Source organism: Brassica rapa, chromosome A01 (genome assembly GCF_000309985.2).
Source record: "Brassica rapa cultivar Chiifu-401-42 chromosome A01, CAAS_Brap_v3.01, whole genome shotgun sequence".
Classification (NCBI taxonomy): Eukaryota; Viridiplantae; Streptophyta; class Magnoliopsida; order Brassicales; family Brassicaceae; genus Brassica; species Brassica rapa.
The window spans coordinates 29,013,416-29,039,238 of NC_024795.2; the positions used below are offsets into that span (position 1 = coordinate 29,013,416).

At 31.4% G+C, this 25,823-nt stretch overlaps 3 protein-coding genes and 3 long non-coding RNA genes across 10 annotated transcripts; 2 read left to right on the top strand and 4 right to left on the bottom strand.

Moving 5' to 3' along the window:
* Nucleotides 1-2,407: 2,407 nt before the first annotated feature.
* On the bottom strand, nucleotides 2,408-6,266 carry LOC117126426. Of its 4 annotated transcripts, XR_004448977.1 has the most exons (7): nucleotides 6,252-6,266; nucleotides 5,766-5,901; nucleotides 3,716-4,376; nucleotides 3,557-3,638; nucleotides 3,091-3,342; nucleotides 2,891-3,002; nucleotides 2,408-2,795 (listed from the first exon to the last, which is right to left on the bottom strand). It is a non-coding gene; the product is annotated as an uncharacterized LOC117126426 (long non-coding RNA). The 4 variants fall into 4 exon arrangements; XR_004448979.1 differs by lacking the exon at nucleotides 6,252-6,266 and having other exon boundaries at nucleotides 3,091-3,439; nucleotides 5,766-6,082; XR_004448980.1 differs by lacking the exon at nucleotides 6,252-6,266 and having other exon boundaries at nucleotides 3,091-3,368; nucleotides 5,766-6,081.
* A 3,073-nt stretch (nucleotides 6,267-9,339) lies between these two features.
* Nucleotides 9,340-15,001, top strand: LOC117126428. The gene is made up of 2 exons (XR_004448981.1): nucleotides 9,340-9,634; nucleotides 14,532-15,001. It is a non-coding gene; the product is annotated as an uncharacterized LOC117126428 (long non-coding RNA).
* Nucleotides 14,181-15,522, bottom strand: LOC117126434. Its single transcript, XR_004448991.1, has 2 exons — nucleotides 15,327-15,522; nucleotides 14,181-14,278 (listed from the first exon to the last, which is right to left on the bottom strand). It is a non-coding gene; the product is annotated as an uncharacterized LOC117126434 (long non-coding RNA).
* A 2,833-nt stretch (nucleotides 15,523-18,355) lies between these two features.
* Nucleotides 18,356-19,914, bottom strand: LOC103844089. The gene is made up of 2 exons (XM_009120864.3): nucleotides 19,185-19,914; nucleotides 18,356-18,850 (listed from the first exon to the last, which is right to left on the bottom strand). Exons 1-2 carry the CDS (start codon nucleotides 19,346-19,348, stop codon nucleotides 18,547-18,549), a joined length of 468 nt encoding a protein of 155 aa, XP_009119112.1. The 5' UTR covers nucleotides 19,349-19,914; the 3' UTR covers nucleotides 18,356-18,546.
* Nucleotides 19,915-20,243: 329 nt separating this feature from the next.
* On the bottom strand, nucleotides 20,244-23,526 carry LOC103844079 (uncharacterized protein At1g51745). 2 transcript variants are annotated; one of them, XM_033274202.1, is made up of 6 exons: nucleotides 23,506-23,526; nucleotides 23,231-23,433; nucleotides 22,937-23,124; nucleotides 22,362-22,855; nucleotides 21,998-22,258; nucleotides 20,244-21,848 (listed from the first exon to the last, which is right to left on the bottom strand). In XM_033274202.1, exons 3-6 carry the CDS (start codon nucleotides 23,116-23,118, stop codon nucleotides 20,635-20,637), a joined length of 2,151 nt encoding a protein of 716 aa, XP_033130093.1. In that variant the 5' UTR covers nucleotides 23,119-23,124; nucleotides 23,231-23,433; nucleotides 23,506-23,526; the 3' UTR covers nucleotides 20,244-20,634. The 2 variants fall into 2 exon arrangements, with proteins under 2 accessions (XP_033130093.1, XP_033130092.1); XM_033274201.1 differs by having other exon boundaries at nucleotides 23,231-23,516.
* A 71-nt stretch (nucleotides 23,527-23,597) lies between these two features.
* On the top strand, nucleotides 23,598-25,681 carry LOC103844070 (nucleolin). The gene is made up of 4 exons (XM_009120843.3): nucleotides 23,598-23,938; nucleotides 24,126-24,588; nucleotides 24,685-24,858; nucleotides 24,943-25,681. The coding sequence occupies exons 1-4, from the start codon at nucleotides 23,825-23,827 to the stop codon at nucleotides 25,518-25,520; spliced, it is 1,329 nt and encodes a 442-aa protein (XP_009119091.1). The 5' UTR covers nucleotides 23,598-23,824; the 3' UTR covers nucleotides 25,521-25,681.
* Nucleotides 25,682-25,823: the final 142 nt, after the last annotated feature.

Here is a 25,823-nt window from a genome sequence, read left to right on the forward strand (position 1 = left end):
ATAATCTTTAATGTTGTTTTAAAATTTCTAACCACTTTCTACATTTGTATTAATGTATTTTAAGCTCTTTTTCATGGTATATGGGAATATTTATAAATTGTTTATCAATTAATTTAGTAAAACTTCATAATACTCCCTAAATCGATGAAATAACCACTATAAAATAACTATTTTCTTGAAAAAGGGAGACAACAATGGCTCCAAATCTCTTTGAGCATCATAATAGGTAAATGCAGGATGCAACTATGCATTAAAAAAATATTGTCATATTTTTTGAAATTTTCTCAAAATCTATGTGTTAACCCCCTTCGAAAATATTGAGTTTTTGGTAAATACATTATATACTTAAGCCTATAATCTTTAATGTTCTTTTAAAATTTCAAACCACTTTTTACATTTGTATTAATTTATTTTAAGCTCTTTTTAATGGTACTAGGGTCGGCCCGCCCTACGGGCGGAATATGTTTTACTTGTGATCTAGGTTATTATTTTTTGTATGATTTTGTGATTTGTTTTTTAGGTTTGCATTTGCAAGAAATGTGTATGATAATGATTTTCGTCTTTCAGGAAGTTTTAGGTGAGATATTGATATGTGATAAGATATATTTTGTTTGTTTACAATAGTTGTTTTTGTTTTTCAAAAAAAAAATAACTTTATGATACTATATGTTAGTTAAATTTTATCTACTTATTTAAGTTATTTGATATATAATATGTGTTGAATTTGATGATAGTATATAAATGTCTTTTCTTTGTAATTCAATAAAAACATCAGAATAGTGAAATTTTAAAAAAGAAAGAAAGATTAATTCATTTTTTAAAAGATGATTTGTTTATGCTTTTATAAATATTTTATATAAAAAAGTTATGTTATTATTATTTTATCGAATTCAGTTATATTTTACATATTTCCAATTGAAAATTAATAAAATTTATTAATTATTGTGTCTATTCATTTGCCAAGTATTAATTTATAGACTTTCTACTATATGTATTAATTATTTTTTTCATTATTTTGTGTCGATATATATAATGATTCTCCATGTTATCAGTTTCATATTTTTATTGCCAAACATTATCGACTAAAGCAATAACTTCACTGATTGTATAATTTTTTTAACAAAATACATTTGAAACTGAAGCGAACATGTAATAGAGTACGAACCAAAATCAAATTGTTTCGTGTTAAGAGCATCTCCATCTCTCTAATTCTATAAATTGTCAATACAAATAGTACATTTGTATAATGGAGATCTCCTATTTTAATAATGCTTATGTAATATTTACATGGACTCATCATATTCCACTTGCGGGAAGTTTCTCTATTATATTTTGCTTAACATTTGTTTTTAGTTTAAATTTTTTATTCTAATTAATTTATGAAATGTTATTTTAAATTTTTTTTAAAAAATTATCATTCTTTTTTTGTTGAACTCGTTTACTGTAAAAGACACAAAGTTAATTTCGTTAGGTGAATAAATTTTCTAATGTAATTGTTGTGATTATCGATGAAAACCTGTCTATATTTATTATATATATACATATATATATATTAATCTGTTGGTTTTAGTATACGTTATATAATTTTATTTCTGTTACTTATTTAGTTATAGGTACTTTACATTATGTCTTCTGTCGGACTATGCAAGTATATCTATTAGTTTCATTTTTGTATTAAATTATGGTTGATATTTTTATTTTTTTATTTTGTAAAAAAATCATATTTAATTAAATAAACTAACCCTACATTTTGTGTTCAAAATACTTATTTTACCCTTAAAACCACTTTGATGTAATTTTTAAAATTTTAATTCATTTTCAATTATATGTGACATTAATTTCACTATTTTTATAACAACTTTCACTATTTATATTATCATTGTTTCTGTAAGTTATATGCAATAGAATATTTTTTTGATATATAATTTTTTGTAGAATTGTTTTGTTATTTTCCTATAAAAAAATATTTTAAGGTAGGTAGCATGAAAACCTAATATCAATTGTCACTACTTAAAAATATAGATATTTATTTGAATTTTTTATATGCTATTATATTTGGACACCAAACAAAACCATGTTATCTGAATAACTAATTATAATTTTTAGAATAAGATTTATTGATTAATTTTTGGTATAAGAATTTACAATTAATTTATTTTATAAGTTATTTCTTATAGTAACAATTTTACTATATTTGGTTATTGAATTTAAAAAGCTATATTTTAAATTTGTTATAATTTTTTTTAATTTAATAATTCTTTTTGCTCTAGTTTATTTTTCTATTGAGAGTTCTTTGGTGATGTAATTAACATGAGCTCATCATATACCTATAGTTCAAATAGACAGTCTATATAAGTTTGCTGCAGTAGTATAAATATTCCACGGGTGACGGGTGTTTAGGACCAAATTAAAAACTTATAAAAAGCTTATATTATAGGGACAATGTCTTGTATATAATTTTCGTCAAGGCAAAAAAAGATACACATATTGGCCTAATACAATGTAAGCAATCAACGTGATCATGAAAGAAACATTCTCATAAAACTATATTAAACCAATTCTCTTTCACTTGATATGACCGATGTAATGGTCTCGACCTCTGTAGGACGCCACCATGACTTCTGAACAGAGATCACTCCTTCTCCATATCTGGAATGTGTCATTCTTACATTTATTTCAGTGATTCCATCATCTTCTCAATTTCTCCTATCTTTTCCATGCCATCATTTACTATAAATGTTTCTTGTGGTCTAAGAATTCGGTCCACTTCAACCATTACAGACACCAAGCTGCACCTAAAGGTATTGTTTACACATCAGATTTTGCATTCATAAATATAAAAAAAGGCAATAGAGATGCATATATGTGAGAGTGCTGTATATATACATACCTCTTCTTCAGTGCAGAGAATTGATGAATCATCATGAAGGTCGTAAGTTTGAGGAAAGTACATTAATCACACAGAGTCTCACTGTCTCAGATCCTTCAATGCAGCAATAAAACTGAAAGCCAGAAAGAGAGATATATCATTTTGTAACAGATACATGCAGCTAATTTTGTATTGATGAAAGATTTTTTTTCAGTGCTTACCCTCCATATACAGCTCTCAATCCATAACGTTTCTCACATACCACCAATCAATTCCTACACCCTTGAAGTATGACTGAAACAATAGTTTTTCAACAATCATGTCTGCTGTGAAATCCTCTTGTGTTGATTTCCATATGTGTCTTCAAACCACTGATGAACAATCTCTACTCTGGCCACTTTTCAGACCAAAATGCTCCACGTTTTTCTGACTCTTCTGTCACTTTGTGCATACATGCCTCAAGTAGAACATTTCTGCATCAAACGGATGACCATTTATCCTAAAAAAAAATGTAAAACATTTTTTTGTTTCCTTTAAGTTATATAGCTTCTTGCATTACGGTCGTCCACTCTGCAACAATTTCACAGCTGTTTCTCGGCATCCTTCTAATCATTATATATATATATATAACAGATTTTGTCTATAGCAAAGTGCTTAGGATAATAGGCTTTCCAGTTTTACACTTACTTGCTCAAATTATTTCATTTCATCGTTGCTTCCATCTCTGTTGCTTCCATCTCTCTGATTGTCTACTCAATTTCACTATCTCCTAATTACCAGACAAAAACAATTGAATGAAACAACCAAAAAAATATTACTTGTAGTCGGCCAAGAAGAGATAGATACCGTTTTTACGAATAGCTGCGTGATCAGAGTATCATCCTCTGCTAAGCAACTTCTTGTGAACATAGCTACGTGAACAGAGTATCCAGATGTTTCTGGCTGGAATGAGTGGTGCCTGAAAACAATTACAAACAAAAATAAAAATAATAAACCACCGGATTCAAACCATAAAGCATAATTCTGATATAAAAGGAGACGAAAGGAGTAAAGAAGATAATTGATTAATCAATGTGGTGGTGACGACAAAATGAAGAGTCGGAGACGGTCAACCATCAACCCTTCAGACGAAATAGAAGTGAGATTGGCTAATTTGGCTGCCGCGGCTTGAGATCTTCTGCAATTGGAAGTGAGATCGACGACTTTGGGAGCTAGGAAATAACGTGGCTTATAGTCGCGAAGGAAGCTTGGTCACGGCAACGGAGGGAGGCAACCGCGGAGCCGCCACAGAGATGACATGAGGAGTCGCAAGAATTTAGCTAATTTACATGTTGATGTGTAACATTAATTGGTTCTAAATATTTTAGGTGATGTGGCAGGGCTTAGGAAGCTAGAATTTAGCTCCTTTTATATAGTAGGATATGGGAATCATTATTTTTCTTTATCAATTAATTTAGTAAAACTTCATAATCCTCCCTAAATCGATGGAATAACCACTATAAAATAACTATTTTCTTGAAAAACGGAGACAACAAAGGATTCAAATCTCTTTGAACATCATCATAGGTTAGTTCAGGATGAAACTACGCATTAAAACCATAGTGTCATATTTTATGAAATTTTCTCAAAATCCATGTGTTAACCCCTTCTAAAATATTGAGTTTTTGGTAAATTCTTTATATATTGAAGCCTATAATCTTTAGTGTTGTTTAAAAATTTCTAACCAAATTCTACATTTGTATTAATGTATTTTAAGCTCTTTTTCATGGTATATGAGAATATTTATAAATTTTTTTTTATCAATTAATTTAGTAAAACTTCATAATTCTCCCTAAATCGATGAAATATCTACTATAAAATAACTATTTTCTTGAAAACTGGAGATAACAAAGGCTCCAAACCTCTTTAAACATCATCATAGGTAAGTGCAGGATGACAATATTTTTTTGAAATTTTCTCAAAATCCATATGTTAACCCCTTCGAAAATATTGAGTTTTTGGTAAATACTTTATATACTTAAGCCTATAATCTTTAATGTTGTTTTAAAATTTCTAACAACTTTCTACATTTGTATTAATGTATTTTAAGCTCTTTTTCATGGAATGTGGATATATTTATAATTTGCTTATCAATTAATTTAGTAAAACTTCATAATTCTCCTTAAATCGACGAAATAACTACTATAAAATAACTATTTTCTTGAAACCCGGAGACAACAAAGGCTCCAAACCTCTTTAAACATCATGATAGGTAAGTGCAGGATGCAACTATGCATTAAAAAAATATTGTCATATTTTTTGAAATTTCTCAAAATCCATATCTTAACCCCTTCGAAAATATTGAGTTTTTGGTAAATACTTTATATACTTAAGCCTATAATCTTCAATGTTGTTTTAAAATTTCTAACCACTTTCTACATTTGTATTAATGTATTTTAAGCTCTTTTTCATGGTATATGGGAAAATTTATAATTTGTTTATCAATTAATTTAGTAAAACTTCATAATTCTCCCTAAATCGATGAAATAACTACTATAAAATAACTATTTTCTTGAAAACCGGAGACAACAAATGCTCCAAACCTCTTTGAACATCATCATAGGTAAGTGCAGGATGCAAATATGCATTAAAATAATATTGTCATATTTTTTGAAATTTTCTCAAAATCCATGTGTTAACCCCTTCGAAAATATTGAGTTTTTGGAAAATACTTTATATACTTAAGCCTATAATCTTTAGTGTGGTTTTAAATTTTCTAAGCACTTTCTACATTTGTATTAATGTATTTTATGCTCTTTTCCATGGTATATGGGAATCATTACTATTTTCTTATTAATTAATTTAGTAAAACTTCATAATACTCCCAAAATCGATGGACTAACCACTATAAAATAACTATTTTCTTGAAAAACGGAGACAACAAAGGCTCCAAATCTCTTTGAACATCATCATAGGTTAGTGCAGGATGAAACTACGCATTAAAACCATAGTGTCATATTTTATGAAATTTTCTCAAAATCCATGTGTTAACCCTTCGAAAATATTGAGTTTTTGGTAAATTCTTTATATATTGAAGCCTATAATCTTTAGTGTTGTTTTAAAATTTCTAACCAAATTCTACATTTGTATTAATGTATTTTAAGCTCTTTTTCATGGTATATGGGAATATTTTTAAAATTTTATCAATTAATTTAGTAAAACTTCATAATTCTCCCTAAATCGACGAAATAACTACTATAAAATAACTATTTTCATGAAAACCGGAGACAACAAAGGCTCCAAACCTCTTTAAACATCATGATAGGTAAGTGCAGGATGCAACTATGCATTAAAAAAATATTGTCATATTTTTTGAAATTTTCTCAAAATCCATATGTTAAACCCTTCGAAAATATTGAGTTTTTGGTAAATACTTTATATACTTAAGCCTATAATCTTTAATGTTGTTTTAAAATTTCTAACCACTTTCTACATTTGTATTAATGTATTTTAAGCTCTTTTTCATGGTATATGGGAATATTTATAATTTTGTTATCAATTAATTTAGTAAAACTTCATTATTCTCCCTAAATCGATGAAATAACTACTATAAAATAACTATTTTCTTGAAAACCGGAGACAACAAATGCTCCAAACCTCTTTGAACATCATCATAGGTAAGTGCAGGATGCAAATATGCATTAAAATAATATTGTCATATTTTTTTGAAATTTTCTCAAAATCCATGTGTACCCCTTCGAAAATATTGAGTTTTTGGTAAATTCTTTATATACTTAAGCCTATAATCTTTAGTGTGGTTTTAAATTTTCTAAGCACTTTCTACATTTGTATTAATGTATTTTAAGCTCTTTTCCATGGTATATGGGAATCATTATTATTTTTTTATTAATTAATTTAGTAAAACTTCATAATACTCCCAAAATCGATGGAATAACCACTATAAAATAACTATTTTGTTGAAAAACGGAGACAACAAAGGCTCCAATCTCTTTGAACATCATCATAGGTTAGTGCACGATGAAACTACGCAATAAAACCATAGTGTCATATTTTATGAAATTTTCTCAAAATCCATGTGTTAACCCCTTCGAAAATATTGAGTTTCTGGTAAATTCTTTATATATTGAATCCTATAATCTTTAGCCAAATTCTACATTTGTATTAATGTATTTTTAGATATTTTTCATGTTATATGGAAATATTTATAAATTGTTTTATCAATTAATTTAGTAAAACTTCATAATTCTCCCTAAATCGATGAAATAACTACTATAAAATAACTTTTTTCTTGAAAACCGGAGACAACAAAGGCTCCAAACCTCTTTAAACACCATCATAGGTAAGTGCAGGATGCAACTATGCATTAAAAAAATATTGTCATATTTTTTGAAATTTTCACAAAATCCATGTGTTAACCCCTTCGAAAATATTGAGTTTTTGGTAAATACTTTAGAGAATTTGCATTGTATACACAAACAATATAGACTAATTAGCAATCTACCATTTGACACTATTATGTACTGTGCTTAAAAATTAATGACTCTAATACCCCTATTTCCTATGATTTTCCACAACCATCATCTTTTTCGTCATCTCTGGATCTCTGCCAAGGAACCCACCGTGTCTCCATTCCTTTCCCCTTACTTCTTCTCCTTCGCTGCACTCGCCTCCAGATCTCCCACCTCCACTGCCGAGCGTCTCCACCAAGCGATCCGCCTCCGCGACGCGCCCAGCTCCGCCACGGCGCCGTCTCCCTCCACCCCGAGCTCCTCTCCCAGTTCTCTTCCATCTCCGACGCGGAAATCTCTCTCTCTCCTCCCTCCGCTCCTCCATCTCCTCTCTTCTCCTCCGCCGTACTCGCCTCCGGATCCCCCGCCTCCACCGCCAAGTGTCTCCACCGAGAGATCTACCTAATTGACTCTTACTTGTATCTCCCAGCTCTCTTCCCTTTCCGGCAAATCACCAAGACCATGCTTTAACAGATCTCGACGGAAAATACGATGAACCATTGGCAAAGAGAGAGAACCACCCATTCAATAAACCCTAAGGGGAAAATGAATCGAAGAATAAATAAATTAAAAAAACTGATTTTGATGTGGATCTAATACGAAATTTGGAACTTTCAGTTTTGGGTTTTCTACTTTTTGACAAAGAACGATCGAATCCATGTATCGGAGACAAAGCAATGGAGAAAGGAAGCGTTTGGTTGTGACAGACGGACGGTGACTCAGATGATGGGAGGAGGATAATAAAAATATGTTTTAGGTGGAGATGAATGAGAGTAGGGGTAAAATCGGTAGAAGGGATCGAATATTGAACAGTATAGAGGAGTTTCCAAGCGCGTATGGTAGTTACTTAATTTAGTGCACTTTCATGTATATTTTGCCAATTGACTCAATACTTTATATACTTAAGCCTATAATATTTAATGTTGTTTTAAAATTTCTAACCACTTTCTACATTTGTATTAATGTATTTTAAGCTCTTTTTCATGGTATATGGGAATATTTATAATTTGTTTATCAATTAATTTAGTAAAACTTCATTATTCTCCCTAAATCGATGAAATAACTACTATAAAATAACTATTTTCTTGAAAACCGGAGACAACAAATGCTCCAAACCTCTTTGAACATAATCATAGGTAAGTGCAGGATGCAAATATGCATTAAAATAATTGTCATATTTTTTGAAATTTTCTCAAAATCCATGTGTTAACCCCTTCGAAAATATTGAGTTTTTGGTAAATTATTTAAATATTGAAGCCTATAATCTTTAGTGTTGTTTAAAAATTTCTAACCAAATTCTACATTTGTATTAATGTATTTTAAGCTCTTTTTCATGGTATATGAGAATATTTAAAAAAAAATTATCAATTAATTTAGTAAAACTTCATAATTCTCCGTAAATCGACGAAATAACTACTATAAAATAACTATTTTCTTGAAAACCGGAGACAACAAAGGCTCCAAACCTCTTTAAACATCATGATAGGTAAGTGCAGGATGCAACTGTGCATTAAAAAAATATTGTCATATTTTTTGAAATTTCTCAAAATCCATATGTTAACCCCTTCGAAAATATTGAGTTTTTGGTAAATACTTTATATACTTAAGCCTATAATCTTTAATGTTGTTTTAAAATTTCTAACCACTTTCTACATTTGTATTAATGTATTTTAAGCTCTTTTTCATGGTATATGGGAAAATTTATAATTTTTTAATCAATTAATTTAGTAAAACTTCATAATTCTCCCTAAATCGATGAAATAACTACTATAAAATAACTATTTTCTTGAAAACCGGAGACAACAAATGCTCCAAACCTCTTTGAACATCATCATAGGTAAGTGCAGGATGCAACTATGCATTAAAATAATATTGTCAAATTTTTTGAAATTTTCTCAAAATCCATGTGTTACCCCTTCGAAAATATTGAGTTTTTGGAAAATACTTTATATATTTAAGCCTATATTCTTTAGTGTGGTTTTAAATTTTCTAAGCACTTTCTACATTTGTATTAATGTATTTTAAGCTCTTTTCCATGGTATATGGGAATCATTATTATTTTTTTATTAATTAATTTAGTAAAACTTCATAATACTTCCTAAATCGATGGAATAACCACTATAAAATAACTATTTTCTTGAAAAACGGAGACAACAAAGGCTCCAAATCTCTTTGAACATCATCATAGGTTAGTGCAGGATGAAACTACGCATTAAAACCATAGTGTCATATTTTATGAAATTTTCTCAAAATCCATGTGTTAACCCCCCCTTCGAAAATATTGAGTTTCTGGTAAATTCTTTATATATTGAATCCTATAATCTTTAGTGTTGTTTAAAAATTTCTAACCAAATTCTACATTTGTATTTATGTATTTTTAGCTCTTTTTCATGGTATATGGGAATATTTATAAATTTTTTATCAATTAATTTAGTAAAACTTCATAATTCTCTATAAATAGATGAAATAACTACTATAAAATAACTATATTCTTGAAAACCGGAGACAACAAAGGCTCCAAGCCTCTTTAAACATCATCATAGGTAAGTGCAGGATGAAACTATGCATTAAAACAATATTTTCATTTTTTTTTGAAATTTTCTCAAAATCCATATGTTAACCCCTTCGAAAATATTGAGTTTTTGGTAAATACTTTATATACTTAAGCCTATAATATTTAGTGTTGTTTTAAAATTTCTAACCACTTTCTACATTTGTATTAATGTATTTTAAGCTCTTTTTCATGGAATATGGGAATATTTATAAATTGTTTATCAATTAATTTAGTAAAACTTCATAATACTCCCTAAATCGATGAAATAACCTTTATAAAATAACTATTTTCTTGAAAAAGGGAGACAACAAAGGCTCCAAATCTCTTTGAACATCATAATAGGTAAGTGCAGGATGCAACTATGCATTAAAAAAATATTGTCATATTTTTTGAAATTTTTCTCAAAATCCATGTGTTAACCCCCTTCGAAAATATTGAGTTTTTGGTAAATACATTATATACTTAAGCCTATAATCTTTAATGTTGTTTTAAAATTTCTAACCACTTTCTACATTTGTATTAATGTATTTTAAGCTCTTTTTCATGGTATATGAGAATCATTATTATTTTCTTTATCAATTAATTAATTAAAACTTCATAATACTCCCTAAATCGATGGAATAACCATTTTAAAATAACTATTATCTTGAAAAACGGACACAACAAACGCTCTAAATCTCTTTGAACATCATCATAGGTTAGTGCAGGATGAAACTACGCATTAAAACCATAGTGTCATATTTTATTAAATTTTCTCAAAATCCATGTGTTAACCCCTTCGAAAATATTGAGTTTTTGGTAAATTCTTTATATATTGAAGCCTATAATCTTTAGTGTTTTTTTTAAATTTCTAACCAAATTCTACATTTGTATTAATGTATTTTAAGCTCTTTTTCATGGTATATGGGAATATTTATAAATTTTTTATCAATTAATTTAGTAAAACTTCATAATTCTCCCTAAATCGACGAAATAACTACTATAAAATAACTATTTTCTTGAAAACCGGAGACAACAAAGGCTCCAAACCTCTTTAAACATCATCATAGGTAAGTGCAGGATGCAACTATGCATTAATAAAATATTGTCATATTTTTTGAAATTTTCTCAAAATCCATATGTTAACCCCTTCGAAAATATTGAGTTTTTGGTAAATACTTTATATACTTAAGCCTATAATCTTTAATGTTGTTTTAAAATTTCTAACCACTTTCTACATTTGTATTAATGTATTTTAAGCTCTTTTTCATGGTATATGGGAATATTTATAATTTGTTTATCAATTAATTTAGTAAAACTTCATTATTCTCCCTAAATCGATGAAATAACTATTATAAAATAACTATTTTCTTGAAAACCGGAGACAACAAATGCTCCAAACCTCTTTGAACATCATCATAGGTAAGTGCAGGATGCAAATATGCATTAAAATAATATTGTCATATTTTTTGAAATTTTCTCAAAATCCATGTGTTAACCCCATCGTAAATATTGAGTTTTTGGAAAATACTTTATATACTTAAGCCTATAATCTTTAGTGTGGTTTAAAATTTTCTAAGAACTTTCTACATTTGTATTAATGTTTTTTAAGCTCTTTTCCATGGTATATGGGAATCATTATTATTTTTTTATAAATTAATTTAGTAAAACTTCATAATACTCCCAAAATCGATGGAATAACCACTATAAAATAATTATTTTCTTGAAAAACGTAGACAACAAATACTCCAAATCCCTTTGAACATCATCGTAGGTTAGTGCAGGATGAAACTATGCAATAAAACCATAGTGTCATATTTTATGAAATTTTCTCAAAATCCATGTGTTAACCCCTTCGAAAATATTGAGTTTCTGGTAAATTTTTTATATATTGAATCCTATAATCTTTAGTGTTGTTTAAAAATTTCTAACCAAATTCTACATTTGTATTAATGTATTTTTAGCTCTTTTTCATTGTATATGGGAATATTTATAAATTCTTTTATCAATTAATTTAGTAAAACTTCATAATTCTCCCTAAATCGACGAAATAACTCCTATAAAATAACTTTTTTCTTGAAAACCGGAGACAACAAAGGCTCCAAACCTCTTTAAACACCGTCATAGGTAAGTGCAAGATGCAACTATGCATTAAAAAAATATTGTCATATTTTTTGAAATTTTCACAAAATCCATGTGTTAACCCCTTCGAAAATATTGAGTTTTTGGTAAATACTTTATATACTTAAGCCTATAATCTTTAATGTTGTTTTAAAATTTCTAACCACTTTCTACATTTGTATTAATGTATTTTAAGCTATTTTTCGTGGTATATGGGAATATTTATAATTTTTTTATCAATTAATTTAGTAAAACTTCATAATTCTCCCTAAATAAATGAAATAACTACTAGAAAATAACTATTTTCTTGAAAAAGGGAGACAACAAATGCTCCAAATCTCTTTGAACATCATAATAGGTAAGTGCAGGATGCAAGTATGCATTAAAATAATATTGTCATATTTTTTGAAATTTTCTCAAAATCCATATGTTAACCCCTTCGAAAATATTGAGTTTTTGGTAAATACATTATATACTTAAGCCTATAATCTTTAATGGTGTTTTAAATTTTCTAACCACTTTCTACATTTGTATTAATGTATTTTAAGCTCTTTTTCATGGTATATGGGAATATTTATAAATTGTTTATCAATTAATTTAGTAAAACTTCATAATTCTTCCTAAATCGATGAAATATCTACTATAAAATAACTATTTTCTTGAAAACTGGAGATAACAAAGGCTCCAAACCTCTTTAAACATCATCATTGGTAAGTGCAGGATGACAATATTGTTTTGAAATTTTCTCAAAATCCATATGTTAACCCCTTCGAAAATATTGAGTTTTTGATAAATACTTTATATACTTAAGCCTATAATCTTTAATGTTGTTTTAAAATTTCTAACCACTTTCTACATTTGTATTAATGTATTTTAAGCTCTTTTTCATGGAATATGGATATATTTATAATTTGCTTATCAATTAATTTAGTAAAACTTCATAATTCTCCCTAAATCGATGAAATAACTACTATAAAATAACTATTTTCTTGAAAACCGAAGATAACAAATGCTCCAAACCTATTTGAACATCATCATAGGTAAGTGCAGGAAGCAACTATGCATTAAAATAATATTGTCATATTTTATGAAATTTTCTCAAAATCCATGTGTTAACCCCATCGAAAAAATTTAGTTTCTGGTAAATTCTTTATATATTGAATCCTATAATTTTTAGTGTTGTTTAAAAACTTCTAACCAAATTTTACATTTGTATTAATGTATTTTTAGCTCTTTTTCATGGTATATGGGAATATTTAAAAAAAAATTTATCAATTAATTTAGTAAAACTTCATAATTCTCCCTAAATCGATGAAATAACTACTATAAAATAACTTTTTTCTTGAAAACAGGAGACAAAAAAGGCTCCAAACCTCTTTAAACACCATCATAGGTAAGTGCAGGATGCAACTATGCATTAAAACAATATTGTCATATTTTTTTGAAATTTTCTCAAAATCCATATGTTAACCCCTTCGAAAATATTGAGTTTTTGGTAAATACTTTATATACTTAAGCCTATAATCTTTAGTGTTGTTTTAAAATTTCTAACCACTTTCTACATTTGTATTAATGTATTTTAAGCTCTTTTTCATGGTATATGGGAATCATTATTATTTTTTTATCAATTAATTAAGTAAAACTTCATAATACTCCCTAAATCGATGGAATAACCACTATAAAATAACTATTTTCTAGAAAAACGGAGACAACAAAGGCTCCAAATCTCTTTGAACATCATCATAGGTTAATGCAGGATGAAACTATGCATTAAAACCATATTTTATAAAATTTTCTCAAAATCCATCTGTTAACCCCTTCGAAAATATTGAGTTTTTGGTAAATACTTTATATATTGAAGCCTATAATCTTTAGTGTTGTTTTAAAATTTATAACCACATTCTAAATTTGTATTAATGTATTTTAAGCTTGTTCTCATGGTATATGGAAATCGTTATAATTTTTTTATCAATTAGTTTAGTAAAACTTCATAATACTTCCTAAATCGATGGAATAACCATTATAAAATCACTATTTTCTTGGAAAAACGAGACAACAAAGGCTCCAAATCTCATTGAACATCATCATAGGTTAGTGCAGGATGCAACTATGCATTAAAAAAATATTGTCATATAGTTTTGAAATTTTCTCAAAATCCATGTGCAACCCCTTCGAAAATATTGAGTTTTTGGAAAATATTTTATATACTGAAGCCTATAATCTTTAGTGTTGTTTTCAAATTTCTAACTACATTCTACATTTGTATTTATGTATTTAAGCTCTTTTTCATGGTATGTGTTAATCGTTATAATATTTTTATCAATTAATTTTATAAAACTTCATAATACTTTCTAAATTGACTGAATAACCACTATAATATAACTCCTTTCTTGAAAAACAAAGGCTTCAAATCTCTTTGAACATCATCATAGGTTAGTGCAAGATGAAACTATGCATTAAAATAATATTATCATATTTTTGAAATTTTCTCAAAGTCCAGGTGTTAACCCCTTCGAAAATATTGAGTTTTTGGTAAATACTTTATATATTGAAGCCTATAATCTTTAGTGTTGTTTTAAAATTTCTAACCACATTCTACATTTGTACTAATGTATTTTAAGCTCTTTTTCATGGTATATGAGAATCGTTATAATTTGTTTCTCAATTAATTTAGTAAAACTTCATAATACTCCCTAAATCAATGATATAACAACTACTATAAAATAACTATTTTCTTGAAAAACAGAGACAACAAAGGCTCCAAATCTCATTGAACTTCATCATAGGTTAGTACATGATGCAAATATGCATTAAAAAAATATTTTCATATTTTATAAAATTTTCTCAAAATCCATGTGTTAACCCCTTCAAAAATATTGATGTTTTGATAAATATTTTATATACTGAAGCCTATAATCTTTAGTGTTGTTTTAAAATTTCTAACCACATTCTACATTTGTATTTATCTATTTAAACTCTTTTTCATGGTATGTGTTAATCGTTATAATTTGTTTATCAATTAATTTAATAAAACTTCATAATACTCCTTATATCGATGGAATAAACACTATAAAATCACTTTTTTTTTGAAAAACGTAGACAACAAATGCTCCAAATATATTTGAACATCATCATAGGTTAGTGCAAGATGAAACTATGCATTAAAACAACATTATCATATTTTTTGAAATTTTCTCAAAATCCATGTGTTAACCCCTTCGAAAATATTGAGTTTTTGGTAAATACTTTATATACTGAAGGCTATAATCTTTAGTGTTGTTTTAAAGTTTCTAACCACATTCTACATTTGTACTAATGTATTTTAAGCTCTTTTTCATGGTATATGAGAATCGTTATAATTTGTTTATCAATTAATTTAGTAAAACTTCATAATACTCACTAAATCGATGAAACAACTACTATAAAATAACTATTTTCTTGAAAAACGGAGACAACAAAGGCTCCAAATCTCATTGAACATCATCATAGGTTAGTGCGGGATGCAACTATGCATTAAAAAAATATTATCATATTTTATGAAATTTTCTCAAAATTCATGTGCAACCCCTTCGAAAATATTGAGTTTTTGGTAAATACTTTATATAGTGAAACCTATAATCTTTAGTGTTGTTTTAAAATTTCTAACTACATTCCAAATTTGTATTTATGTATTTTAAGCTCTTTTTATGGTATGTGTTAATCGTTATAATTTGTTTATCAATTAATTTAGTAAAACTTCATAATACTTTCCAAATCGATGGAATAACCACTATAAAATAACTATTTTCTTGAAAAAAGGAGACAACAAAGGCTCCAAATCTCTTTGTGCATCATCAAAGGTTAGTGCAGGATGCAACTATGCATTAAAATGATATTGTCATATTTTATGAAATTTTCTCAAAATCCATGTGTTAACCCCTTCGAAAATATTGAGTTTTTGGTAAATATTTTAGATATTGAAGCCTATAATCTTTAGTGTTGTTTTAAAATTTCTAACTACATTCTACATTTGTATTAATGTATTTTAAGCTATTTTTCATGGTATATGGGAATCTTTATAATTTTTTAATCAATTAATTTAATAAAACTTCATAATACTCCATAAATCGATGGAATAACCACTGCAAAATCAATATTTTCTTGAAAAACGGAGACAACAAAGGCTCCAAATCTCATTGAACATCATCATAGGTTAGTGTATGATTATACTATGCATTAAAACCTTATATTCATATTTTTTGAAATTTTCTCAAAATCCGTGTGTTAACCCCTTCGAATATATTGAGTTTTTGGTAAATACTTTATATACCAAAGCTTATATAATCTTTAGTGTCGTTTAAAAATTTCTAACTACATTCTACATTTGTATTAATATATTTTAAGCTCTTTTTCATGGTATATGGGAATCGTTATAATTTGCTTATCAATTAATTTAGTAAATTTCATAATACTCCATAAATCAATGAAACAACTACTATAAAATAACTATTTTCTTGCAAAACGGAGATAACAAAGGCTCCAAACCTCTTTGAACATTATCATAGGTTAGTGCAGGATGCAACTATGCATTAAAACAATATTTTCATTTTTTTGAAATTTTCCCAAAGTCCATGTGTTAACCCCTTCGAAAATATTGAGTTTTTGGTAAATACTTTATATACTGAAGCCTATAATATTTAGTGTTGTTTTAAAATTTATAACCACATTCTATATTTGTATTAATGTATTTTAAGCTCTTTTCATGGTATATGAGAATCGTTATAATTTTTTTATCAATTAATTTAGTAAAACTTCATAATAGTCCCTAAATCGATGAAACAACTACTATAAAATAATTATTTTCTTGAAAATTGGAGACAACAAAGGCTCTAAATCTCTTTGAACATAATCATATGTTAGTGCAGGATGCAATTAGGCATTAAAAAAATATTGTCGTATTTTTTGAAATTTTGTTAAAATCTATTTGTTTACCCCTAAGAAAATACTGAGTTTTTGGTAAATACTTTATATACTGAACCCTATAATCTTTAGTGTTTTTTTTTTTAATTTCTAACTATATTCTAAATTTTTCTTAATGTATGCTAAACTCTTTTTCATGGTAAATAAGCACCGTTTAATTATTTTTATAAATTAATTTAGTAAAACTTCATAATACTCTTTTTTTAATGCATAGTTGCATCAAAACGCGTTATCTTGGATAAATTCTCTAAAGTTAAAATTTATTTTTTGGGAGTTTCAAACTCTCACACTGGTGGACAAGCATAAAGTAAATATTTGAATTAATAATAATAATTTAAACTTATAAAATAATAATTTTTAAAGGTAAATTTAAAATCATAAGTAATTATAGATTTATTTGATAAAAATATATATAAGTTAATGTTTACACAATTTATACAAGAAAGTTATTTTGGTTTATAGATGTTATCCAAAATGACGTTGTTTTGATAAATTAATGGGTGACTAACACCTTTGACATACAATATATATAGAAACACAATTTTAAGAGTTCATGTAATATTTTTGAATTTTTGTTTACTTCAGTATATAATATTCATTACTAAAAGTTCGGGAATGAAAAGCACGATGCATTAAAGTTTATATAGTATATTTGGACTTTTACTTAGTTGAGTATGAAATATGCAGTACTACAAAGTTCGGAAAGAAATAGGCACGAAAGGCAAATTTCATGTTCTTTTTTTTTTTTTGAACACAGGCAAATTTCATGTTCAAATAGGCCTTTTTCGTGTTTTAACTTTTAAGTTGTGGTAAGTATGGTGGTTATTCATTCAAAGTAACTAACTCAAAACACTTTCTAAACAATGTTGGATCCTTTGTTTTTTGGTTTAGTAAATTTAACATGAGAATTTGTACTCCCTACACACAACATATACCCTATTTGCACTCCATACCCTATTTCCCCATAATTTTTTTCCCCCCATCATCACCATTTTCCCTCAATTCTATGGTATCCCACTTCTTTTAGTATATTGAGCTAATTTACTCTTAACATTTACTTAGAAAGAACAATTTATAAAACTCCCCAGAATTTTAGTATTTACCCCAATTCAGATGGCATTCACGAACAGGCCCCAGATCCTATGATATTTATTAAACCACCCCAACTTCTTTTGTATATACACCAAAGTGTCCACAACTGCTATTATTTACTAAACCATTCTAACTTATTCAGTATTTAATCATGCTGTCCCATACTGCTGTTATTTGCCGAATTAACCCATATCTTATTATGTTCATAAAAGCGTCCTAGATCTTTTTGTATTTTCAAAAGTTCCCAAATCTCTTGTGTATAGTACCATAGAATACAGTAAAGTTCGGCTTGAGCTAATTTAAGATTAAAACTGAAAATTACGAAACGATCATAAGAGTCTAAATACTTATAATTTATACATTCTCACACAATTCAGAAGACTGAAGCTCGAGAAAACATCATCCCAAACGAAACCCGGTTCTATTCCGGTTTAGATAAACAAATAAACTAAAAGCTTCCCGGTTCAGGTTCGAGTGAGCAAAGCCGATATGTGAGCCGCCGAAAGCGTCTGAGCTCTCGGAGGCAGTCTGTTACCGGAAAGTCTCGGCTGCCTATCGTTTCCGGCGAAGAAAGCGTCGTGGCCAGCTAGATTTTGCTGCGATGCACCGCCGCAACCGGATAATCGTCGACAGTGAGAGCTCTCCCGTCGCTGCTTCAGCTTTGCGTTGAGAGGATTCTCGGGTTTCGCGAGATCTTCTACTGTCAGCGCTTCCGACAACGACGTGAAGGACTGTGACTTGCCTCTGTAATGTTTTGACAATCCTCTCCTGTCGTGAACATTTTCAAAAATATAAAAATTACAAATACACAACAATTTTGAACAAAATTTAAAGCTTTTCGTATTATATCCCTAAACTATAGGATTATAAGAAAATACCCTAAAATTTACAAATACACAACAATTTTGAACAAAATTAAATCTTCTCGTACTATATCCCTTAATTTACAGAAAAACTATAGGACTATAAGAAAATACCCTAAAATTTACAAATAGACACTAAATGTTGGGGCTTAATCTAACCAGATCTAAACTCAGGGGCAAAAAAAACGAAAACTCTAAACACAGCGGTAAATAAACGAAAACTCTTTGATTGTTCTTACCTTGAAGAAGAAGAACTGCGACGGTCTGAATCGTCAGGAGAGTTTGGAAAAGAAGAGGGAGAGTTAAAACCTTCATCTGCGTCCGCGTCTGCGTCTCTAACGCAGTTTTCGCGTCTGCGTTCTTCACCCAGCATAAGAGACTCCATCTGCTCTTGATAATGCATTTTTTTTTCTCTTCCTTCTAATTTATCAAGACTTGAGCATAGAAACAGTGCTCTTTTTATATACAAACAATTTTATTACAATGATGACGAGCGTCTATATATAGTCAGGTCCATAATTACAATTAATTGATACTTTATTGGTAGATTTTTGTCTTTAAAATGTTTAAAAAATTGCATATTTGTATCTAACTTTGGAGAAGGGACGTAATGAATATTCGAATATAAAACATTATCTTGTGAAATCCGTTTCTCAAAGTAACATGTTCACGCCCATGAACATGGGTTCTGGTTTTGCGGTCGTTTATATAATAAAGTTTTTTCTGGTCGGAGATAAGATATTTTGGGAATGTGTTGTACCCGATCATGACACGTGAAAAGAGCTGAGAAATGGACGGAGATTGAGATGCATGTTACGTGGTGGGTGGAAACAGATGGCACAGAGAACAAGGTCATCGAGAATCTCTGTGTGACGAATCTAACGATACGTGTCGAAGTGTGTTGAACAGATTCAGTGACTTTTTGAGCCATGATTGATAAATAAACTTTATTTTATTTTATGTGTATATGGATCGTTCCTACGGGCCCTTCGCACATGATAGATTCTTTGGGTCCTGCAAACGATTTGGTGAGATTCATCTTAAACCAAACCCAAAGTCAACCAAACAGAGCTGAAGTCCAGCCCTTCAAAAAACCAAGCCCAAAGCCAAGAGCTGAGCTTGGTAGATTATGAGAAGTTTCTTTCGGTCTACAAAACTAAATCAAACCTTAACCAAATTTTACTTCCTCGGTTCCATAATCAATCATGAGCTAAAATTAAATATATTCTGGAAAACATAAATAACTAAAAGTCTAAACCGGTTGATCTACCCTTTGACCAAACAAACAGACCATAAAATGATCTCTGAAGAACAAAAATTGATAATGTGTAAATTAATTAGCCAGCAAAGATACAGCAAGTAAAAAGCAAAAACAAAACAAAAACCATCTAAGACTATAAATCTAAAGCTAGAACTAAATCAAAGAGACAAAGCTTGAACTAATTCAAAGAGAATGAAAAATATACAAAACGAACCAGTGGTATCAATGTTCGAAACTCTTCACCTGATCTGTACGAAGAAGTAACCAGAGTCTCTCTACGTAAATTCTTCTCCCTACGACTAACTTTCCCTCTAAGAGTCATCACATAATCAAAGCCTGATGAACGTGATTCACAGTCCACAAAAACCAAATGGTTATACTTTTTGTAGCTGTAAATCTCGTTTTGGCTTGACTAAAAATACCTCTTGTTATTGATCTCTTCTCTCTTTGAAGCCTTTCACGGTCGGTTTTGATGGAGGTCTATTTATCTTCTCCAGTAATCTGCTAAATACTAGTTTGACCGGTATGCAGGCCACAGTTGGTGGTCCCGGTAACACCCGTCTGTTAGAGAGCTCGTGAGTCCCATCCCCCAAGGCCTTTGTCCCGTGTAGTGCTTGTTCGCCGCTGAACGAAGATAGTGCCCTTGTCTTTTGACTAGGGGTTGCGTTTGTGTTCTTCAGCAACTTCTTTCTTTCTCCAGGTGGTCGTGGAATGCCCATTGGATTGCCTCTCCTCACCGAGTCTCCATCATTACTAAAGTTTCCCGAACCAAGCTTCCTAAGCAGTGGTTTCCGTCCCTGATCTGGTGGAGAATGATCCTCAGGATCGGCTTCAAGCGATGATGATAACCGATGCAACCGTGGAACCCGTGAGCTACTCCTCCTTGCAGTCTTCCAAGCAGGGGGAAGTAACAAGGGTTTGTCATGGTAGCTTGTTTCATTACTAAAGTACTCATATGACTCAGAGGAACCATCTGCTAAGACTTGGACTTCAACCGGATGCCCAATGATTGCTCTGCCGTTTAACTTACTCATAAGTGAGACAAATGGGACAGGACCTTTCCGATAGCTTCCTTGTACTTCTAAATCAACATCCATCAATGGAGGATACGTTTTTCTTCCAAAATGTCGATGAGAAGCATCTGAACCTTCGTGTTTCTTCAAACCAATTTGGCCTTCCCAAGGGTCATCATCCCAGTCCAGCATGTCACGGCTATAGATGTTCTTACATCCAGATGCAAACATAGTTGACAACCGATACTCATCATCATCACCTAGCCCGAACTGTCTTTCGTTGGGATCAGTGTCATCAGTTCCATCACTAGAATCTAATCCATAACCCATAGGCTTTTGGCCAAATGCTCTTCTCTTGTATTCAGAATATCTTCTTCCACCTTCCAGATGATGACGGTGCATTTCCCTCTTGCGTGCAGACCTTCTTGGAAGATTGCGCATGTTTCTTTTCCCCTTGAGCTGCCACTTGGAAACCGTACCAGCTCCATTATCAGGATCTTGGGAATAAAGGTGATAAGAGTCGCCAGACATGGATGACTCGTAACAGTCTTCCTCGCTACTGGTGCTTTCATCCTCTGCTGACATGTGTCTACTAAAAGTATTGTGTTGCTCTGAATGACGCCCAGCTCCTGAAAAGATAGAATCAAAACTAGTTAGATAACTGTGGTCTTAGTAATCAAAAAGGTTATTTGGTTTCTAAAGTTCAGAGGCTTGAACCAATGCCAGACAAAGAACTAGAATCATTTATGTGATAAGAAACTAGCTTTTAGCCGTTCACCTGACAGCAAGTGAATGTCATCATCAGTATCCTCCTCCATATCAGAAGAATCAGTTTCGGACTCAGAAGAAACATATTCAATATCTTGCAAAAAATCAGGATGGTCATAATAACGAGAGCCGCCACCAGGAAAGGACGAATGCATTGCCTCCTTGTGGCTTAGCAAACTCTCATGTCGATCAAAAACAACATTAGACTCATTTGGTGCAAACGTATACTTAGTCCTTTTAGCCTCCATCGAACTCCTAGTCTTCTCCTTCCCTGCAACAGAGCCCAAAATCGCATAACAAAAGAGCCAGAAGTGTCTAATCTCCAGCCATCTTGAAAAACTACACACTTAGGGAAGTTTGAAGAATCATCTTACCAAGGGTGTAGCTAGGCCTCTCCATGCTATGATCTCCACTAGAAGAAGCTGAAGAGTTGCTTCTAGCCAGAGACTTGAAAGAAGTATCAGGAGGACCATTGGAAGACGAAAACTTCCGCTTAGAAGAACTGGTTCTCAGCCCAAACTCCACCAAACCCCTCATTCGAGGACGCACCTCGTCCTCACAACTTGGCTGATGATCTTCCACTTTACCTTTCTCCAAATGCATAACATCATCACCAACATGGTTACAAGTCCCATTAGAAATATCATGAGCGTTATCCCTAGGCTTGCTAGTCTCAACTTCCACTTCCTTCTTCAGAATCTCCTTCTCAAGCTCAAGAGCGTGGAGAATAGCATCTTCTCTACGAGCATACTTCTCTCTCTTTCTCACCGTCAGCCCTTGCGAAGTCTCCACCTTCTCAATGCAGTCATCAAAGTCCCCACACCTAAACGGCTTCACCCTCTTGGACTTCTCTAAGTTATACCAATCCCTAAAACAATGAACAAAAAAAAATCAATCCAGAGTTTTTATTTTATTTTTAATTATTATAGAGATTCAAGAAGAGACTTACACACTTGCATCCTCTCTCCCAAGAAGCTTCACAGGAGTACCAGATCGTGGAGAGGTGATAGTATTAGAGTCAAGATCATCTTGTCCCAGTATCCTCCCTGGCCACCACGAGCCGTTCCTCCTCCTCACCCACACAATCGACCCCACCTTCCAATCCACCGCACCTGATCCTGAGCTTCCCATCACTCTCTACACTCAAGATCACACTTTCTCTATTCTATATCACTAACAGGTCTCAAAAGTCTACCATTCTCAAAACAAAAGCAGTTTCTTCTACGGTCAAGTAACGATCTACCTGAAAACCAGCTCAGCTCAGCCGCCGTTACTACAAGCAAATCGCGGCGGAAAGGAAGCAAGCGAATCCGGCGAGGAGGGAGCTTTGCATTCAGATTTGTAAAAGTTGCTATAACCTCACGCTTTCTTCAAGGTTAGGTTTAAAAAAAACTTCCTTCTCTGCTCTCTCCGCCGTCTGTTTATATAACCTATGTTAGTTATTCTCTCTCTGATGAAACCTCCGCGTCCTCTTGTATCTCTCTCTCTCTCCTCTCCGTGACTCCGTCTCTCTTTCGCCTCTCTCTCTCTCTCTTTCTCCTCCGGATGGTGATGGTTGCGAGCCGCGTATTTTTCTTGAATTAACACGCGCTCTCGAAACGCGTGCTATCTACGTTACCTAGTTAGAAGCCCATTGAGCTTTTTATTTGTAGGCCCATATTAAGGCCCACTAAAATTTCAAAATTGACGCCTTAACGGTCACTTAGGTAGGGCTTCTCTTTCGAGTAATGTGTGTATATATACACACCCTTCAGACCGTTTCAGACAATCAGACAAGAAACTTCTCGTTTTGCAGCTGTCATTTCCCCTCACCAAATCAAAATCACTCTATCTCGCGATGGATTTCGACAGTCTTACGAGAAGAGATCTTCAGTTCTTCTGTAAGAAGAACAAGATCCCAGCCAACATGACCAATATCGCCATGGCCGATGCTCTCAAAGCTCTTGAGATTGTAAGTTCTCTTTTCAATATTCAATGGCAAAAGCTAGTAACTTTATTTAGTTAAAATGATATGAGATCTGTATCTTGTAACTAAGATTTGATAAATCATTTTGTTTGAAATCAAGCTCGAGTCAGATGTGTTTGATATTGACATTTTTTTTAATAATATTTATTTGATATTAACATTTATTTAATAGGTTGAAGGTATTGAGGAGTTCATGAACCAATCTGAGTCCACACGTGACCTGTCTCCAACAAGCGTAGCCAAGAATATGCCAAGCGCTGCACGCACTGCAGCTAGAACGACTCGAAGAAAGACCAAAGATGAAACTCAACCATCGGAGCTTGTGACCCGTTCTTGCCTTGTTACTAGCAAGTCCCTAGCTGGAGAGCTGGAGCAAGAAAACAGAAACGCCAACGTTGATCCATCACTACCTCAGAGCCGTAGAAGAGTTGCTGCCACAGTTGCTATGAATCTGGAGGAGAGCAAAACTCCAGCGGCGAGAAGCACAACGAGGGCTCAGCCAGCTGCAGCATCTGAGTCGGTTCAGAGGGTGTACAGCACGAGAAGATCGGTCAAGTTGCTTGAGGAATCCATGGCTGACCTGAGTTTGAAGACTAATGTGCCTTCAAAGAAGAAGGAAGATGCTGAAAGTGAAGGTTTGCAAAAAAAAAAAAACATAATCCGTTTTTTTTCTTATTAGCAGTGTTAACTTTTGATCAGTGTGTAATCAAGTTTAATTGTTATATATGCAGGCTCCAAGCTTCAGGTTAAATCAGAGGACAACGCTGAAGCTATCTCAGTGAGAGATCTAAATGATTCGTGGGATGATTCGAAGAATGATCCGGATCTTGATGTTTTATATGGTGATCTTGGTGATATCACTTTCGTTGATGCCACAACCTGTAAGGAACAGATGAAGGGGACAGGTATACACACACACACACAATCATTACCTATCAATATTGTTTTTCTTCAGTGTTTGAATTTCTTCATTATTCTCTTCTTTGCAGAGTCCAACACCGTTCCAGCTTCAGAGTCTGAAGAAATGAAGAATGGTTCTGAAACTGAATCAGAGGAGGATGATGATGATTCTGGTGGTGTTGCTGACACAAACCAAGAGGGATTTGAGTCTAATGTCTCTGCTAGTGATAATGTGGCTAAGGTAGACACTGTCCCAACAGTTCTGGTGGCTGAAGAATCAGAAGAAAGTTGCGAGGCTGATGAACTGATGGATGCTGAATCAGAGATGGCTATAGTTTCAGACAAGAAGACTCAAGAATCAGATAGTGATGAATGGTCTGATTATGAGATAAGCGAGATAGATGAGAAGAGTTTGAGAACTGGAGAAATGATAGATTCTGAATCGGAAGAGTCTTCTGTTGCAGACAACAACACGAAGAACAAGGAGAATGTTGAGGAGGAGATGGTTCTTGACAACAATGGAGAAAAAGAAGCAGAGGTCGAGACTAAGAAGAAGAAGAACATGATCGATGAAGAGAGTCTTAAAGGCGTTAGCGTGAGGCAACTAACTAAGCTGCTGAAAAAACTTGCTATCAAGAACAAGCAACAACACAAGAGCTTAGAGTAGTAGAGAACAAACTGTTTTAGCCTTTTGAAATCATTTCCTTCTCTACTCAAAAAAAAACTGTTGCTTCTTTTGTTTTCTTAGGTTGCTCTGTTTTTCTTTTTTGAAGAAAACCTAAACAAAATTTCAAATCAAATCTATTTTTCTTTAGTTTCCATTCGTAATTTTTCTCTTCTATTTTATTTGAATTGCAATAGAGCTCTCTGTTCAATCATCTCTTCTCAAAAGAAAAAAAAGATTATTAAAACAAGATTATCAAAAGAACTACCAGGTGAGAAGCAAAAAGATCATGATCATATTAAAGCT

What these genes read in the sequence shown, in the direction of transcription:
- LOC103844089 (XM_009120864.3), bottom strand. Translation starts at nt 19,348, where the DNA reads ATGCATTATCAAGAGCAGATGGAGTCTCTTATGCTGGGTGAAGAACGC. An exon ending in CGCAGTTCTTCTTCTTCAAG is followed by an intron (nt 18,851 to 19,184) that starts GTAAGAACAATC and finishes TGTTCACGACAG; the next exon opens with GAGAGGATTGTCAAAACATT.
- LOC103844079 (XM_033274202.1), bottom strand. Translation starts at nt 23,118, where the DNA reads ATGGGAAGCTCAGGATCAGGTGCGGTGGATTGGAAGGTGGGGTCGATT. An exon ending in GGGAGAGAGGATGCAAGTGT is followed by an intron (nt 22,856 to 22,936) that starts GTAAGTCTCTTC and finishes TCATTGTTTTAG; the next exon opens with GGATTGGTATAACTTAGAGA. An exon ending in GAGGCCTAGCTACACCCTTG is followed by an intron (nt 22,259 to 22,361) that starts GTAAGATGATTC and finishes GCTCTGTTGCAG; the next exon opens with GGAAGGAGAAGACTAGGAGT.
- LOC103844070 (XM_009120843.3), top strand. Translation starts at nt 23,825, where the DNA reads ATGGATTTCGACAGTCTTACGAGAAGAGATCTTCAGTTCTTCTGTAAG. An exon ending in CTCTCAAAGCTCTTGAGATT is followed by an intron (nt 23,939 to 24,125) that starts GTAAGTTCTCTT and finishes TTTATTTAATAG; the next exon opens with GTTGAAGGTATTGAGGAGTT. An exon ending in GGAACAGATGAAGGGGACAG is followed by an intron (nt 24,859 to 24,942) that starts GTATACACACAC and finishes TCTTCTTTGCAG; the next exon opens with AGTCCAACACCGTTCCAGCT.